Below are 18,841 nucleotides of genomic sequence, written 5' to 3'. Positions count from 1 at the left end.
TCTGAGGTGTCTACCAGATGTTTTGTATTTTCTTAGGCAGTGAGTGACTACCACATACAGATCAAGAATATTTCTAGAGCCATTCTAGATGAGTACTACAGAATGTTTGGAAAACAGGTGGCCAAACTGGAGAGTGATATGGATAGTGAAACCTTGGAGGAGCAGAAGTGCCAACTCAGCTATGAACTTAATTGCTCTGGAAAATACTTTGCTTTCAAAGAACAACTCAAGGTAAAACATTCACTTGTTTAATTACTCCATGGGTTTTTATGGAGCAAGTTCTCCACATTCAGATCACATTTTCTCCTCTGATTATGTTCAGCTATACTCTTACCTTTCTTGGTTGGGGCAAAGAGCTAAGTTCTCTATGATAGAGTGTCAGGAGAAGCTCCATTCCTTCAGTCTTGGAATAAATTATTACATATATTCTGAATGGGAGCTTTTAAGAAACTAATTATTCACTTGAGGCTGGGCCAGATTTTGTACCAGATTTCATTGTCACTATAGGAGGCAGAAACTCTGTCTGGTACTGACTCCATAATTAATTCTTCTTGCCTCTCATTCAAATCTCTCCAAAAAAATTAATTTTAGTTTTAAAATTGAAGACGAAACAGTTATCAGAAAGGAGGCCTTAACCATTAGGACTAGAGTAGCATGTCTTGAGTTAGGATACATTTAATTACTGGCATTACATTTTACTTTTTAAAATTCAGAATGTATAAACAAAAACAAAAAACCCCAAATCTTTCCCTAATCTATAGAATCACTAAAATTTGAGAAATAGTTAATAATCATTTCTTGAATAATAATGGCTAACATTTATTGCATGTTTGCTGTTTTCCAGGCCAATTTATCAATGCTTCATATTTTACTAATTTAATCCTTATAACAATCCTATAAAGTAGGTGTTGCTCATTTTATAGATGGGAAAATGAAATATTAGTTGGCTAAGGAATTTATCCAAAGTCACAGAGATAGTAAAGATCAATGTTGGGATTTAAATTCAGGCAGTCTGGATCCAGAACTCACATTCTTAACTGCTACACTACACTGCCTTTGTACACACATTTACTATGTGTCCTGTACTGTACTAAACAGATATAAAGAAAGAACACGGAAGTCATAGAGTGAAAAACAATGAATATTCATGGAAGCAAGAGGGTATTCTCAGCAGGTGGTGTAGTCATGTCTCAGTTTGACTCTTGGTTCCACATTTACTAGTTGGGTGACCTTGAAACGTGACTTTATCTCTCTGTGCCTCAGTTTCTTTACCTAACAACAGGGATGAGGTTAATATTATCACATAGGGTCATTATGAGAATTAAATAATATAATGCATGGATTATAAAACCTGGCAATAATGTTACCTTAGTGGGGAAAAAAGGAGAAGCTGTCCTGGCTATAGCAACGTGCTATGTTTATATTTGTACAGCATTTTAAGCTTCTATGCTTGTTATCTCTCTTTGGCTTCTCAATCATCTTCTAAAGTAAAATAATAATACCAGAACTACATATCCTCTTAACAAATGAGGAAGCTGAGGTACCAAAGTGTAAAATAATTTATGAAGTTGTACAGTGGCAGCATTAGAACCAGAATTCCATTCTCTGGATTCTCAGCCCAGCCCTTTCTCCCTTTCCCCTTTGAACCATATGGCCACCATGAGAGACATAATGCCTAAACCTAATGCTCAGATTTTCTTCAGCTTTATGATTCTCTTCATGTAGTATGAGCTCTGTGTTGCTTCAATTAGTGATGATGGTGACGTTAAGGAAAGAAGAAATCATACAGACTATGCTGATTGGGGGAAATTTGGAGAGCCGATAGTCTACCACCCACCAAGGGAGAAATCAATTGCCTTCTGAAATTTTGATCAGCTTTAGACCAGAAAGCCCTAGAGAGACCCATGCTCTCACCATGGTGCTGGACTGTATTATCAGATGGGTGATCTGTGTGTCTTGCAGCATGCTGTGGTAAAGATTGTGAGAGATAAATACTTGAAGACAACATCATTTGAAAGCCAGGAGGAACTGCAGACATTTATCAGTGAGCTCTATGTGTTCTTAGTAGATCAGATGCATGTAGCCCTAAACCAGGTACGTGTCAAGAACTGAGAGCACTTTCTTTTCTCTGTAGAGCATCAGAGTCTTCTATGAATGATTCCTTCCTTTGTTTATTCAACAAATATTTATTGAAGTGTCTGCTCTGTGCTAGGCACTGAAAACACAAAGATGAGTAAGAAACTGCCTAAACCTAATTAGTTTAAGACTAATTTTGGAAAAAAACAAGGAGATATGCTCTTTCAATTTCCTAGAAAAATAAATTTCACAACTTTAAAAAATGTGATGGAATTGTCAAAAATAGAAAAAATAGGTTGCATAAATTATGAAATGAAAATTATCATTCTATTTATTCTGTGAACAGGTACAATTCTTGATTTTTTATTGAAGATCATAAAAGCAGAGAAAAACTGAGTTTTCAGATATTATACCCAAATGACAGTGACACTTCAAACATGCCTTTTCTGTTTGACTGGTGGTCTGCTGTCCCACCCACTTTTCTGTTTATATTTGTAAGTCTTGCATCTTGCCTTCATTTGCTTATTTTTGTTTGTATTCAGGGGTAGTTTATTTGAAACCAGTGACAAAGTCAGTCTTTTTGTCCCCTGGTAGTGTCTAACCATCTATGCCTCCTCAAATTCTTTATTTGCCTTTCCCTTCCTTGTTTTTCTTCTCTACCACCATCACCTCTTGTTTCACTTTGTTCTGTCTTCCTGCAGGAGGTAGGACAGGAGTGTCCAGCATCAAAGGATTAAGAGAACAGTCCTGCCTTGGGCATGGATGATTTGATTTGAAAAGCAATTGAGAGTGGAGCATGAGAAAAAGAAGTTTTGACTTTTTCCTCACTAGTAGTTGGGAGCAATACACTGAATTATTTTACACTGAGGTATAATATGATCAGGTTTACATTTGCTAAAACACTCTGATAGCACTATGGAGGATGAGTTAGAGGTGACAAAACTGTGATGTTAGTTGATTATTGCATAATGAGGAAAAAGTTTAAGTTTCAATGGGTAATTGATACCATTCAATACTTCTTGGTTGATACTAAAAAGAAAAGAAAAACATTAACCAGGACATGGAATGTAATTATGAGTAAATTTGGTGGGAGGCAGATGGTACTGAATTCGCTTTTGAACATAGGCTCTAGTGGGGTTTTGCCCAAGATAGAGATCTGAGCTAGAGATGAGATTTGGAGAGCCATGATATATGGATGCTATGGTCGTAGATGAGCTGCCTGAGAAAAACAAGAGAGAAGAGAGCTGGCAGTAGAACCCTAGGAAATACCAACATTTAAGGAATGAATGAAAAAATTGAAAGAGACAAGTGGGATTGTTAAAGAGGCAAAGAGCCAGAGACAATGGTGTCACAGAAGCCAAAGGAAAAGAATTTTAAGGAAAAGTGGTCAACATTGTTAAATACTCCTAGGAATTCAAGAAAAACAAATCTGAAGTCTTCACTGGATTTGACAATAAGGAAGTTATTGTTAACCTTTACATAGCAATATTATTGGGCTAATGGGAGGATTCAAATTATGATGAATTGAGGAGTAAATGAGCAATCAAGAAACAGATGAATATAAATTCAAGTTGGATGATGAAGGAAAAACTGGAAAAGTAGTAGCTAGAAGTTATAGGGATTTTCTTCCCTCCCTTCCTCCCTCCCTTCCTTCCTTCATTTCTTTCTTTCTCTTTCTCTCTCTCTCTTTCCCTTTCTCTCTTTCTTTCTTTCTCGCCCAGGCTGGAGTGCAGCAGTGCAATCGTGGCTCACTATAGCCTCAACTTCCCAGGCTCAAGCAATCCTGCCACCTCAGCCTCTCAAGTAGCTGGGACTACAGGTGCACACCACGCCTAGCTAATTTGTGTATGTTTTTGTAGAGGTGGGGTTTCACCATATTGCCCAGGCTGGTCTCGAACTCTCGGACTCAAGCGATCCACCAGCCATGGCCTTCCAAAGTGCTGGGATTACAGGCATGAGCCACCCGCTCCTGGCCTGGGATTTTCTTTGTAAGATGAAAAAGACTTGAGCACATCCACAGGTCTGGGAAAAAGTCAGCAGAGTGGGAGAAGCTGAAAATTGAGGAAAGAGAGGGGATAATTGATGGCAGGCTCAGGGTATACACCTGGGAAAGGACCAAGAATTTAAATGGAAGGATTAACTTTGAAACAGTGAAGGCTGCAATACCTCTATCTCTGAGGCTGAAAAGAAAGCGATACAATAGATCCAGAAATAAATAATTTAGCTAGGGAGTATAATAGTTGAGGGATTTCTTACTTAATGATATCTATTATCTCTGTGAAGTAAGGTCTTTACTGAAAGTGAAGGGGATGAGGATTGAAAGAAAAACTTGAAGAAAGAGAAGAAAACTTAGATACTGCAAAGCATTATGGAATATGCTGCTAAGCAAAGACAAATACATAGATTACTAAGGGTATTAAAGGTCTCCAGCTAAGACTGAATGCCACCAAGAGTTTGTGGCAGATTAGATACCAATCTCTGTGTCTATGCAGTTTTCCTTAGGACCAGTTAGCTGCTCTTGTCTTAGAATGAAGAAGTCAGATTGTACTATTGTTTTAATTTGAGAATTTTCAGGACAAATGCAGGAGAAGGACAAGGATGCCTGAGATGAAAGTATGCTGGTGAGAGAGTAGCCTGAGTGAGTAATCATGAGGTTCAGACTGATCCATTTGGGAAGTGATGGGCTTATTGGAACTGAAGGAAATAAAGTCAGCAGTTTTCAGTGGGCTAAGTAACAAATAGGTGGAAGACAAGACATGGAGTGTTGGTTCTGGGAGTGGGATATTAGAATATTCTGTTTTGGGTGTAGAAGTGCATTGCTACAGGGATTTGGGGTAAGATAATCAAAACTAAAAAGAACAGGACAAAAGCATTAATTAATGATCAGAAACTCTCTTTGGCCTATCTCAAATTTGGCTTTACTGTCCACATTTCTTAGCAATTATCCTTATTAAAATCACTAATATTATTCTGACTTCTAATTAATGAATTTTGTGGACTCTTTCTTGACCATAGCTTCTGACTCAGGAGATTCCTAATTACACCAGACCTGCTCTCCCAATCTGTGTGTATAGGATATATTCTTTTTCTGGTTTTCCTCCTACCTTTTTGTTTCCTTTGAAGGATCTATCAGTCCATATTTCCTACTAAAACTATAGATTTGGCTTCTAAAGGTTTACCCTTAATCTCCTGTTTTCTTCACATTTAAAGACCCTAGCAAGGGCTTGCCAACCTTTTTCATGTCATGACACAAAAAAATGATAATATTTGTCATATACACTAGAGAAAATGAAGGAAGCTATTTGAGGTCAGAGGTGACCTGCATAGGGACTATGAATGCCCTGAGGATTGAGGCAGTTATTTCTGCCCTAAGCAATTTTTACTTACTTCCATGAGCTCAGACTGTTGGTATTCAGATACCTGAGCTTCTCTTTCACCCTTGACATTTCTTTCCTGGTTCACTCTTATTCTTTTACTTTTTTGGCAAGACTGTCATTATAGACATCAGTCAGTAACATTTTAGATGTCACGACTGGATCTCACATCGGATTTATGCTCATGAAACCTCTCTACTTGTAATTGTTTCATTTTTGTCTACCTAACATCTTGACATTGACAAGACCATGCCAGATGATGTCCAAGGCACTGTTGCAACCATTTATAAAAGCAGTGAACAGCTTCAACTCTTTGCATTTGAAGCAGAAGTCAATGAGAACTTTGAGATGGCAGCAGCATATTATAAAGAGGTAATTAAACATCTTCCCAGTGATTGTTACTATTATTTGTGAAATATGGGCATGATAGTCATTTTTGATTGTTTAAAATCCAACTTGATGGTGAAAGAGTAGACACATAGAACAATAAACTAGAGTCCAAAAATAGGTTCCCACAAATAAGGTCATTCAATTTTTGACAAACCTAAAAGAAATTCAGTGGAGAAAGGATAGTCTTTTCAGTAAATAGTGTTAGAACAATTGCAAAAAATAAAATAAACCTCAACCTTAAACATTTTACAAAAATCAACTCCAAATGGAACATATATCTAAATGTAAAATGTAAAACTATAACACTTTTAGAAGAAACATAGGACAGAATCTTGACCTGGAATCAGGTAGAGTTCTTAGACATGACACCAAAGCATGATCGATCAAAGAAAAATGTGATAAATGGATAACTTTGCTCCATAGAGCAGAGTTAAAAACATTTGCTCTATGGAGGTCATAAGAGAAAGAAAAGGAAAAGTACAGATTAGGAGAAAATATTTATAAAACATATGTATGACAAAGGATTTGTATCCAGAATATAAAGCACTCTCAAAACTAAAAAATATTTGTACGTAAGCATTTGTATGAGTACCTATTTTTAATTATTTTGGTTATATACTTACGAATGAAATTGCTGGGACATACGGTAATTCTCTGTTTAACTTTTTGAGAATTTTGAGGCATTTCACTGGGATTTTGATAGGGATTGCCTTGTATCTGTAGCTTACTTTGGATAGTATTGACATCTTAACAATATTAAGTCATCCAATCCATGAACATGGAATGTCTTCCCATTTATTTATGTCTTTCTAAATTTCTTTAAGCAATTTTTATAGTTTCACTCATCATGAAGTGCATTTTTCAGATTTGTAGATAAACTTATATTTGCCATCTGAAGATTACTGCAGAAATTATTATATATGGTTGATATACAAACAATGAATCTTTAGGCTCCCAAGGTATTAGATGAGTTTAAAGTGACCAGAATACTGACACTAGGAACAAATAGCTTGATGATTCAAATTTTTAATTATATTAATACTTTTTTCAACCACCTACTAAAGGCCAGAACAGTGATTGCGCTAGGCATTTGAGATTCAGTGATAAGCAAAAAAGAAGTCACAATCTGTGCTTTCATAGAACTTACAGTATTTATAGTGTTTACCATGTGATGTTGTATGCATAAAAATAGGACATAGTATCACAATAACCTTGGCTTTCCTGATGCTTAGAGATTGGTCCATGAGCCCCAGAATCTGGATCACTGGTTGGACTATGGTGCCTTCTGCCTTCTAACTGAAGACAACATCAAAGCACAAGAGTGTTTTCGGAAAGCCCTTTCCCTCAACCAGAGTCATATCCCCAGGTATATAGGTGGAAGGGAGATGAGGAATCAGTGGGAAGGAACAGATAAGTTTCTACATGAAATTGTCTTGGTTCCATAAATGTGACATGGGACCATGTTGTTAATCATGTTGGTGATCTTTTCTCAGCTTGTTGCTGTGTGGTGTCCTGGCTGTCCTGTTGGAGAACTATGAGCAAGCAGAAATTTTCTTTGAGGATGCTACTTGCTTGGAACCAACTAATGTTGTAGCCTGGACTTTACTTGGTAGATATTTTCCTGCAATCTGAATGTGTTTTCTCCCCATTATAAGATTTTCCTGTTTTCCTTTCTCTTCTTCAATGGCTCATTACGTAGTTCTTAAACTTTGGTAAAATATGGGAAAAATAAGTGAAATACAATTCTTTAGTATATGATAGTGGGAAAATAGTCATATGTATTTCAACATTTTTCTTTCCCCAGGTTTGTACTATGAAATTCAAAACAATGATATTCGAATGGAAATGGCATTTCATGAGGCCTCCAAACAGCTTCAGGCACGGATGCTTCAGGCACAAGTAACAAAGCAAAAGAGCACTGGTGTTGTAGAAGACACTGAGGAAAGAGGGAAGAGAGAATCTAGTTTAGGCCCTTGGGGAATCACAAATGGTTCTGCAACAGCAATCAAGGTGGAAGCCCCAGCAGGTAGGGCCAGGAAATAGAGGTGATGAGTGGCTATTAGAAAAATTACTGCCAGGTGTGGTGGCTCACACCTGTAGTCCTAGCAACCTGGGAGGCTGAGATGGGAGGATCACTTGAGCCCAGGAGTTCAAGGTTGCAGTGAGCTGTGATCATACCACTGCACTCTAGCTTGAATGACCAAAATCCCATCTCTAAAACAAAATTTAAAAAATAAAAAGAAAAGTACTGGCCTTAAGAACAGAAGCTGGCACATGGTAGGCACTCAGTAAATATTTGTTAAATGAATGAATACATGGAGTTTGAGTTATTTCAGGGATACCAGGAAAAACTCTTAACTTCTAAATATTTCCTCATTCATATGATTAGTAGTCTGAAACTTCTACTGTTGAGATTCAATTGTTTTAATCTTAGAGAATTTACTGTCTTTAAAAGGCGTACCATTCTAACAGAGTAAATTTCATTTTTCCCCCTCACTTTTTTCTCTACCACATAAAGTCCCTCTCTTATGATTCTCAAATGTATTTATTTATGTACTCCCTTTCCCCTGCTGTTCTGTGATTCTCTTTTCCTCCAGTCATTCTAATGTGTGGTATGTGTGTTTTCGTTTGTGTGTTCCTTGCACATGTGCATTATTTTGTGTGCCTACATTTTTTAACAGTTTGAGGTGTAATTGACATTTCAAAAACTGCACATATTTGTCAGGCGCGGTGGCTCACGCTTGTAATCCCAGCACTTTGGGAGGCCGAGGCGGGCGGATCACAAGGTCAGGAGATCGAGACCACGGTGAAACCCCGTCTCTACTAAAAATACAAAAAAAAAAAAAAAAAAATTAGCCGGGCGTGGTGGCAGGCGCCTGTAGTCCCAGCTACTCGGAGAGGCTGAGGCAGGAGAATGGCGTGAACCTGGGAGGCGGAGCTTGCAGTGAGCCGAGATTGCGCCACTGCACTCCAGCCTGGGCGACAGAGCGAGACCCCATCTCAAAAAAACAAAAATAAAAATAAAAAATAAAAAATAAACTGCACATATTTAATATGTACAATTTGATAAATTTTGACGTATGTACACAATCAAGAAAACATCACCATAATCAACATAATGAACATATTCATTGTCCCTAAAACTTTCCTCATGCCCAGTTGTGGGCATCTCTTTCTCCTGCTCCCATTTCCAGACAACTACTGATCTGCTTTCTATCTAGATAAGTTTGCATTTTCTAGAATTTTTGAATTCTAGAAAACACCTGGAATTTTCTAGAATTTCCAGAATTAAATAGAATCACACAGTATGTACTCTTTTTTATCTAAGCATAATTACTTTGAGATTTAAACATGTTGTTGCTTATATCAATATTTCATCCCTTTTTATTGCAAAGTAGTATTCCATTGTATGGATATACCACAATTAGTTCATCCATTCACCTGTTGATGGATACCTGTGTTGTTTTTAGTTTGGAACTATTAAAATAAAACTACTATGGACATTCATCTACAAGTCTTTTTTTTTTTTTTTTTCTGAGATGGAGTCTTGCTCTGTCACCCAGGCTGGAGTGCAGTGGTGCGATCTTGGCTCACTGCAACCTCCACCTCCCAGGTTCAAGCAATCCTTCTGCCTCAGCCTCCCAAGTAGCTGGAACTACAGATATGTGCCACCACACCTGGCTAATTTTGTATTTTTAGTAGAGACAGGGTTTCACCATGTTGCCCAGGCTGGCCTTGAACACCTGACCTCAGGTGATCTGCCTGCCTCGGCCTCCCAAAGTGCTGGGATTACAGGCATGAGCCACCACGACCAGCCTCTTGTTATTTTTAATATGGATTTTGTTAGTAATTACCCCATTCAACTTGCATTTTGTTTATTTGCACCCTCTGCCTTTTTCTCTTGATAAGTCATGACAAAGGCCTAACATAATCTTTTCAAAGAACCAGGTTTTGGTTTTGTTTCTCTTCTCTATATATGTTATTTAAATCATTGATTTGCCAGGCGTGGTGGCTCACGCCTGTAATCCCAGCACTCTGGGAGGCTGAGGCAGGCGGATCACAAGGTCAGGAGATCGAGACCATCCTGGCTAACATGGTGAAACCCAGTCTCTACCAAAAATACAAAAAGCCGGACTCATGGCGCATGCCTGTAGTCCCAGCTACTCGGGAGGCTGAGGCAGGAGAATCGCTTGAACCCAGGAGGCAGAGGTTGCAGTGAGCCGAGACTGTGCCACTGCACTCCAGCCTGGGCAACAGAGTGAGACTCCATCTCAAAAAATAATAATAATAATAAATAAATAAATAAATAAATCATTGATTTATGCTTCTAAAGTTTAAGTATGTCTCTTTATTTTTTTGAGTTTGACATGTTGCTCTTGGCCGGGCGCGGTGGCTCACGCCTGTAATCCCAGCACTTTGGGAGGCCGAGACGGGTGGATCACGAGGTCAGGAGATGGAGACCATCTTGGCTAACATGGTGAAACCCCGTTTCTACTAAAAATACAAAAAATTAGCTGGGCGTGGTGGTGGGCGCCTGTAGTCCCAGCTACTCGGGAGGCTGAGGCAGGAGAATGGCGTGAACCCAGGAGGCGGAGCTTGCAGTGAGCTGAGATTGCGCCACTGCACTCCAGCCTGGGGGACACAGTGAAACTCCGTCTCAAAAAAAAAAAAAAAAAAAGAAATGTTGCTCTTTTTCAGTTGATGTTCATCATCTTTGTGTAATCATATCAATTTTTTGTTGTAAAATCAATTCTATTAGCCTGGATTTAATATAAAATAGAGCCTGAGTCAAGAATTTAATGCTAATACTTTAATTAGAAGAGTTAATTTCAGAACAGGCAGAGTGAAGAAAAAACAGTAAGAGAGGCAACAACGGATATGAACCAATGTAAGGTGACACCTTATGTCTACATTGGCCATTTCATTATAATAAACTGCAAAGAATGCGGCTGGTTGCTTTGCAGCTTTGCAGGTAAACTTGCTTAGTCTTGTGGGACATCTCCAAGCATTCAGGCTATATAGAGAACCCATGACTGAATAATATGGGAAGGAAGAAGGAAAGAGAATCTGTTATTTTGTCTCTTCTCTTCCATTGGTCAAAATGAATCACCTGTGGAGTTAAGTGCACCCATACTTTCAAGTTTTATACTCTGGTCCTTTTGGTACCTGCTTGGGAAGTCATATGCCCTACCATAAAGTGTAGAATTCTGTCCAATCCAGAAGTGGTGGGAAGAGCCAGGAACTCAGATTATGTGGCTGGTTGAACTAACTGTCCAACCAAGTGGTCGGGGAGGGCCTGGCTCTCATTGGTGAAGAAATAAGTAGTTCCTAGATAGTAGGACTCCATGAACCCAAGTGCTGGCAGTCAGCCTTAGCAGCAGGACTGTGACTGGGCCTCTCATGGAGAAGTAGTTGCCAAAGTGCCTGATACAGAGCATGCACCTGAGGGTCTATGGCATTGACAGAACCTGAAATATATTAGACAGGTAAGACACATCAATATCAATGTTTATATTATTATTTCTATAAACATACTATTCTCTGCTGAGCCACTTTCTGTAGTTTTTTTCTTCTTTTATAGCTTTATTTTTCCAAGAACTAATAATTGCCTAATTTATTCAGAAAACTTAGTATTCTGTGTTCCTTTTGCGTTCTTCCCCACATGCTTCAAAAGTATTGTCAAGTGCCCATCAATATTTTTGATATGTTTGGCCGGGCACGGTGGCTCACACCTGTAATCCCGGCACTTTGGGAGGCCAAGGCGGGTGGATCACCTGAGGTCAGGGGTTCAAGACCAGCTTGTCAAATATGGCGAAACCCGTCTCTACTAAAAAAACAAAAATTAGCTGGGTGTAGTGGTGGGCACCTGTAGTCCCAGAAACTCAGGAGGCTGAGGCAGGAGAATCACTTGAACCTGGGAGGCAGAGGTTGCAGTGAGATCAGATTGCACCACTGCACTCCAGCCTGGGTGACAGAGCAAGACTCCATCTCAAAAAAATAGATAGATTAGATAGATAGATAGACAGATAGATAGATGTTAAAATGCATCAGTCCATTTTTTCCCCCCTAGAGATATTTCTTCCTCCAAAGCCTTCTATCTTCCTTCTTCAATTCTCAGTGCTTACCCTCTAGGCCTGATAGGTAACTCTTCTCCTGGGACATTCCTTTGCTGTGATTCTGAAAATCTCCTTTAACTTCAAGATGCATCATTTCTTGGATTCTGTGCCTTCCTCTTTCATACTTTGCTTCCTCATTTTGGTGGAGCACATCCTCCAGAAGCTTCCTAAGAAAAGTATGAGTAATAAACATATTGAGGCCATGTATGCATAAAATAAATTTATTCTACAATACATATTAATAAATAATAAAATAGAAAAAATATATTTGCATATATCACCTAGGATTAAGAATATTTTCCTACATAATCAAAGCATCGTTTTTTCATACACATAAAAATGTAGTCATGTACTACATAATGTTTCAGTCAATGATGAATCACGTATGTGACAGTGGTCCCGTGATATTATAATACTGTATTTTTATTGTACCTTTTCTATGTTTAGATACACAAATACTTACCATTGTATTATAGTTGCCTCCAGTATTCAGTACAGTAACAGCCTGTACAGGTTTGTAGTGTAGGAGCAATAGGCTCTGAAATTCCCATTTCATCACTTTTATTATAGTTTACTGTTCTCTGATTAAATTCTTAATCTGACCTTTATCTTCTTGATCACAGTGACTATTGTTGGGAACAGGCCCCCAAATCTGGCCATAAACTGGCCCCCAAACTGGCCATAAACAAAATCTCTGCAGCACTGTGAAATGTGATGGCCACGACGCCCAGGCTGAAGGTTCTGGGTTTACTGGAATGAGGGCGAGGAAACACCTGGCCCACCCAAGGGGGAAAACCACTTAAGGCGTTCTTAAACCACAAACAATAGCATGAGTGATCTGTGCCTTAAGGACATGTTTCTGCTGCAGATAACTAGCCAGAGCCCATCCCTTTGTTTCGGCCCATCTCTTTGTTTCCCATAAGGTATACTTTTAGCTAATCTATAATCTATAGAAACAATGCTTATCACTGGCTTGCTGTCAATAAATATGTGGGTAAAACTGTTTATGGCTCTCAGCTCTGAAGGCTGTCAGCCCCAATTTCCCACTCCACACTCTATATTTCTGTGTGTGTGTCTTTAATTCCTCTAGCGCCGCTGGGTTAGGGTCTCCATGACTGAGCTGGCTTTGGCAACTATAAAGTTTGTGTCCCAACCTCCTGTGGCACTATTTATATTTTCTCTCCTTTTTATTTGTTTTGGTTCATATTGTCAGGTATCCTTGTGTGTCTGGTTATTTTTAAATCATATATAAGGCACTCTGTTGGTAAACTAATTCAGTTTGAGGGATCAAGAGGATTTGAAGATGACTTGTAATTCCTGTGAAGGCCTATTTCAGTTTCATCCTTTACTCTTAGAGTGTAGCTCTTTGGTATCTCAACTCAGATTCCTTTTGGTGGTCATTGTCTACCAGTGTCTGCCATACACATCCTTGAGAGTCAATCAAAAGTAAAGTTGAGCCTGCCAGACTCTCAGTCTCACCCTTGAGACTCATATACCCCTGCAAGAAAATATAGTTTCAGGCCAGGTGCAGTGGCTCATGCCTGTAATCCCAGCACTTTCGGAGGCCGAGATGGGTGGATCACCTGAGGTCAGGAGTTCGAGACCAGACTGGCCAACAGGGTGAAACCCCATCTCTACTAAAAATATAAAAACTAGCCAGGTGTGGTGGTGGGTGCCTGTAATCCCAGCTACTCGGCAGCCTGAGGCAGGAGAATTGCTTGAACCCAGGAGACAAAGGTTGCAGTGAGCCGACATGGTGCCACTGCACTCCAGCCTCAGTGACAGAGTGAGACTCCGTCTCAAAAAAAAAAAAAAAGAAAAGAAAGAAAATATAGTTTCAAATGATGAGCTGAAACCCTGGGTTTCTGCATTTCCTAGATTTGTGCTTAGAGAGTCTATCTGGTTAGCTCTCTGGTATATTCAAGCATGTTTTAAAAATATATATTTTGTTCACCTTTTCTGGTTGCCCTCAGTGGGAAATTGGTCTGAATGACCCAGTCAATAATTGCCAGAAGCAGAAGTCCTTCCCATCTACTTTTCTGTCCTTCAAAGGTTTTTTGATATTTCTTGTAGTTTATTTTTCCTCTTCTGTTTGCTTCATCTTTGTAGGTTTATACATTTTAAATTCTCATTTTAGTGAGATTTTCGAAATAAGAATAAGGAAATATATATATATAGCCTATCTACTCTGTTTAACTGGAAGTCTCCATCTTCTTCATCTAGACTCATAACCCATGTCCAACACATTCTTCTGTTGGTAATTCAAAATAGCCCAATCTCTTGCCTGCCTTAATTTAACCTAATATTGTATTTCTCTACTTCCATATATCACTAATGGAGCAATGTACATGTGTTCCATTTAATTTGTCTCAGTTTCTTATATATCTAATTTACCTACCTCTTGTAATTTAGTTTCCATTCTATCAGCTGAAATCACATTTATAAGACTAATGTTCAATTTACAGTAATGGAAGCAGCACGAAGTGGTGTGGCAAACTCTCTTACAAGTTGCAAGTATAAAATATATATATATATATATATATATTTTTTTTTTTTTTTTTTTTTTTTTTTTTGAGATGGAGTCTTGCTCTGTCACCCCAGCTGGAGTGCAGTGGCGTGATCTTGGCTCACTGCAAACTGCGCCTCCCGGGTTCACACCATTCTCCTGCCTCAGCCTCCCCAGTAACTGGGACTACAGACGCCTGCCACCACGCCCGGCTCTTTTTTTTTTATTTTTAGTAGAGACGGGGTTTCACCGCATTACCCAGGATGGTCTCGATCTCCTGACCTCATGATCCGCCCGCCTCGGCCTCCCAAAGTGCTGGGATTACAGGTGTGAGCCACCATGCCCGGCTTAAAATGTTTTTTAAAACAGTAATTTGAAAGTGGGCCATCTAGTCTCTGTCATAAGTAACCAACTCTGCTACTGTAATGTGAAAGCAGTCATAGATGATGCATTTAAAAATGGGTGTGACTGTGTCCCAAAACAACTTTTTTTTTTATATATATAGGTGGCAGGCCATATATGGCCCATAGGCTATAGTTTGCAGCTCTGTCTTAACAGCAACCATTAAAAAACAAACCACAATTAGATATACTCTAATACACTATAGATAAGTCAAAATGGGATACTAAAAAATGTTCGCATAATTCACAGGAAGGCAGAAAAAGGAAAATAGTAGAATAAAAAGCAGAGAAAACAAATACTAAAATAGCAAACTTAAATCCTAACATAAATAAATACTATGGTAGGCTAAACAATGGCTTCTCCAAAGATGTTCATGTCCTAATCCCTGGGACCTGGAACTGTTGCCTTATATAGCAAAAGAGACTTTGCAAATGTGGTCAACAATCTTGAAATGGGGAGATTATCTTGGATTGTCTGGGTAGGTCCAATGTAATCACAAGGGTCCTTATATGAGAGATGCGGGAGAAGTCACAGACAAAAAAAAGACAATGTGATAATGGAATCAGAGGGCTAGAGAAAGATATTTGAAGATGTTATGCTTCTGGCTTTGAAGTTGGAGGAAAGGGGCTATAAACCAAGGTATATAGGTAGCCTCTACAAGCTGAAAAGGCAAGGAAATAAATTCTCCCTTAGAGCCTCCAGAAGGAGCTAGCCCTGCCAAATCTTGACCTTAATCCAGTGAAACTGATTTCAGACTTTTGGCCTTGAGAACTATAAGATATTATGTTTGTGTTGTTTTAAGCCACTAAGCTTGCAGGAATTTGTTATAGCAGCAATAGGAAACTAACATAATTACATTCAATGCAAATGGTCTAAACATACAAATTAAAAGACATAGACTGACTTTAAATAATAATTTTAAAAACCTCAACTATATGTTGTGTACAGGAACCTCATTTCAAATATAATGATATAGTCTGAGTGTAGTGGCTCATGCTTGTAATCCCAGTGCTTTGGGAGGCTGAGGTGGGAGGATCACTTGATGCCAGGAGTTTGAGACCACTCTGGACAACATAGTGACACTCTGTCCCCAAAAATCCACAAACAAATATAGTGATATAGATAAATTAAGCATAAAAGGATAAACAATAAGAGCTTATGAACCAATAATAGTAAGCTGGAGTAGCTGTGTTAATAATGGGCAAGACTCCAGAGCAAAGAAAATCAGTTGAGACAAAGAGAAACATTAAATAACAATAACAGGGTTAATTCACCAAGAAGACATACCAGTTCTAAGTGTGTTTGCACTAAACAACACAGCTTTGCAAGATAATGAAGCAAAAACTAACAGAGCCAAAGGGATATGCAGACAAATTCATACTTAAGTTGCGTGTGCCTCACTCCTATCTCCATATTTGATAGAACCACTAAACAGAGAATTAACAGAATATAGAAAAATTGAACAGCACCATTAACCAGTGGGATCCAATTGATACTATAGATTACTCCACCCAACAACAGCAAGATACACATTCTTTCAAGTGCACATGGAACATTCATCAAGACAAACTATATCCTGGGCAATAAAACTGAACTTAACACACTTAAATGAATTGAAATCATGCAATGTATGATCTCAGACCGTGACAGAACCAAACTAGTTATCAGTAATAGAAAGATAACAGGAAAATCTGGCCAGGTGTGGTGGCTCTTGGCTCATGCCTGTAATCCCAGCACTTTGGGAAGCCAAGGCTGACAGCTCACTTGAAGTCAGTAGTTTGAGACCAGCCTGGCCAACATGGGGAAACCCTGTCTCTACTAAAAATACAAATATTAGCTGGGTGTGGTGGTGCACGACTGTAATCCTAGCTACTTGGGAGGCTGAAACAGGAGAATCGCTTGAACTCTGGAGGCAGAGGTTGTAGTGAGCCGAGATTGGGCCACTGCACTACAGCCTGGGCAACAGAACAAGACTCTGTCTCAAAAAAAAAAACAGGAAAATTTCTAAACACTTAGAAATGATCAACACATATCTAAATATTCCTCTAATGAAAGATGAAGTCACAGGGAAATTTGAAAATTTGAACTGAATGAAAATAAAAATATAAGTTATTAGCTGGGTACGGTGGCTCATACCTGTAATCCCAGCACTTTGGGAGGACAAGGGAGGCAGATCACCTGAGGTCAGAAGTTCAAGACCAGCCTAGTCAACATGGTAAAACCCCGTCTCTACTGAAAATACAAAAATTAGGCAGGTGTGGTGGTGCACAGCTGTAATCCCAGTTACAGGGAGCCCCGTGCAGACCCCGTTTTAATGTCCTTTTGGCAGCAGACTGTTGTTTTGTCCCATACATTCAGGTCTCTAAGCCAGTGTAGAATCCATCATGGTTTGGTGTGGCCCGCCTGGGACTATGATATTGGCATAGTTTTTGTGTATGTGTGACATTCATGTTTTGTCATGTTCATTCCTTTCTCTGAATCCTGTCATTGTGTTCTTGCAGCTGTGTGACATGAATGGTGCAGTTTTGGTTATATGTGAGGGGGATTTTCAGTGTAAGCTGGCCCTGGCCTTGCCCCTCCACCCCAATAGCTAGCCAGGCCAGCTGCCCAATCCTCCCCCCTGCTCCTCCTCTCTGCATGTGTCTCAGACCATCTGCATGGCTGCTTCGTTCTCCAGCCTTCCCCAGCCTTCCCCAGCCTCAGCAAGGATGAGTTGATCCATGAGCTTATTTGGCTTTGGGGGATCCCTGGCTTCTTTTTATTTCTTTTTATTAGGAGGAGCTGGGGGAGAACCCAGTCAGCCTGTTTTCCCCACCTTCTCTTTCACTAGAATCACATCTGTATGTCCACAAGTACCCAGTGTTTAGCTTCCATTTATAAGTGAGAACTTGCAGTATTTGGTTTTCTGTTCCTGCATTAATTTGCTTAGGATAATGGCCTCCAGTTGCATCCATGTTGCTGCAAAAGACATGATTTTGTTCTTTTTTGTGCTGCGCAGTACTCCATGGTGTATATGTACTGCATTTTCTTTATCCAGACCACCATTGATGGGCACCTTAGCTAGATTCCGTGTCTTTACCATTGTGAATATTGCAAGCACATGTGTCCTTTTGGTAGAAAGATTTGTTTTATTTTGGATATATACCCAGTAATGGGATTGAAACTCTATATTCAATGACAAAACATCGGTAGTTTGAAATTAGCCATGGTAGGAGAATTCACGTCATGGAAATCAGCAAACCAGGCTTCACCCACACCCCTGACAGCCAGCAGTTAAACATTTACCATCTCATCACTGGACACATAGGAAAACTTCAAGTGTTTGGAAATATACACTTCTAAATAACCCACAGGTTGCCAAGGCAGGCAGATCACTTGAGGCCAGGAGTTCGAGACCAGCCTGCACAAAATGGCAAAACTCTATCTCTACAAAAATTAAAAAAAAAAAAAAAAGCCAGGTGTGGTGGCGTGTTTGTAGTCCTGGCTACTAGGGAGGCTCAGGTGGGAGGATCATGTGAGCCTAGGAGGTAGAGGCTGCAGTGAGCTGTGATTGTGCCACTGCACTCCAGCCTGGGTGACAGTGAGAGTCTGTCTCAATAAATAAATACATACAGATCTAAATAAATAAATAATCAACCCACAAGTCAAAGAAGAAATCACAAAGGATATTAGAAAATAGTTTGGACTTAATGATAATGATAGCAAAACAAATCAAAATGTGTGGGATTAGCTAAATTATTTTCGAGAGAGAAGTTTATAGCTGTAAATGCTTATATTGGAAAATAAGAGAAGTCTAAAATCAATGATCTAAGATTCTACCTTAAGAAGCTAGAACAAGAAAATAAAATTAAACTCAAAATAAGTGAAAGGAAGGAAATAATAGACCAGAATAGAAATCAATGAAATAGAAAACAGACAAAAATAGAGACAATGAAACCAATAGCTGTTTCTTTCAGAAGATCAATGAAACAGATAAA

General features: G+C 39.1%; 1 protein-coding gene across 1 annotated transcript in view; it reads left to right on the top strand.

Annotated features, from left to right (window-relative positions):
* Window positions 1-18,841, top strand: part of CFAP70 (cilia and flagella associated protein 70) — a 99,419-nt gene that overhangs the window by 51,474 nt on the left and 29,104 nt on the right. The window contains exons 14-19 of the mRNA XM_030798480.1: window positions 41-231; window positions 1,963-2,094; window positions 5,697-5,822; window positions 7,073-7,206; window positions 7,334-7,449; window positions 7,645-7,866. Of these exons, the coding sequence (XP_030654340.1) occupies window positions 41-231; window positions 1,963-2,094; window positions 5,697-5,822; window positions 7,073-7,206; window positions 7,334-7,449; window positions 7,645-7,866 (921 nt within the window). The remainder of the gene's footprint in view (window positions 1-40; window positions 232-1,962; window positions 2,095-5,696; window positions 5,823-7,072; window positions 7,207-7,333; window positions 7,450-7,644; window positions 7,867-18,841) is intronic.

Source organism: Nomascus leucogenys, chromosome 18, assembly GCF_006542625.1.
Source record: "Nomascus leucogenys isolate Asia chromosome 18, Asia_NLE_v1, whole genome shotgun sequence".
Taxonomy (NCBI): domain Eukaryota; kingdom Metazoa; phylum Chordata; class Mammalia; order Primates; family Hylobatidae; genus Nomascus; species Nomascus leucogenys.
The sequence above is the reverse complement of the archived record's forward strand: the minus strand, read 5'-3'. Positions and strand labels throughout refer to the sequence as shown.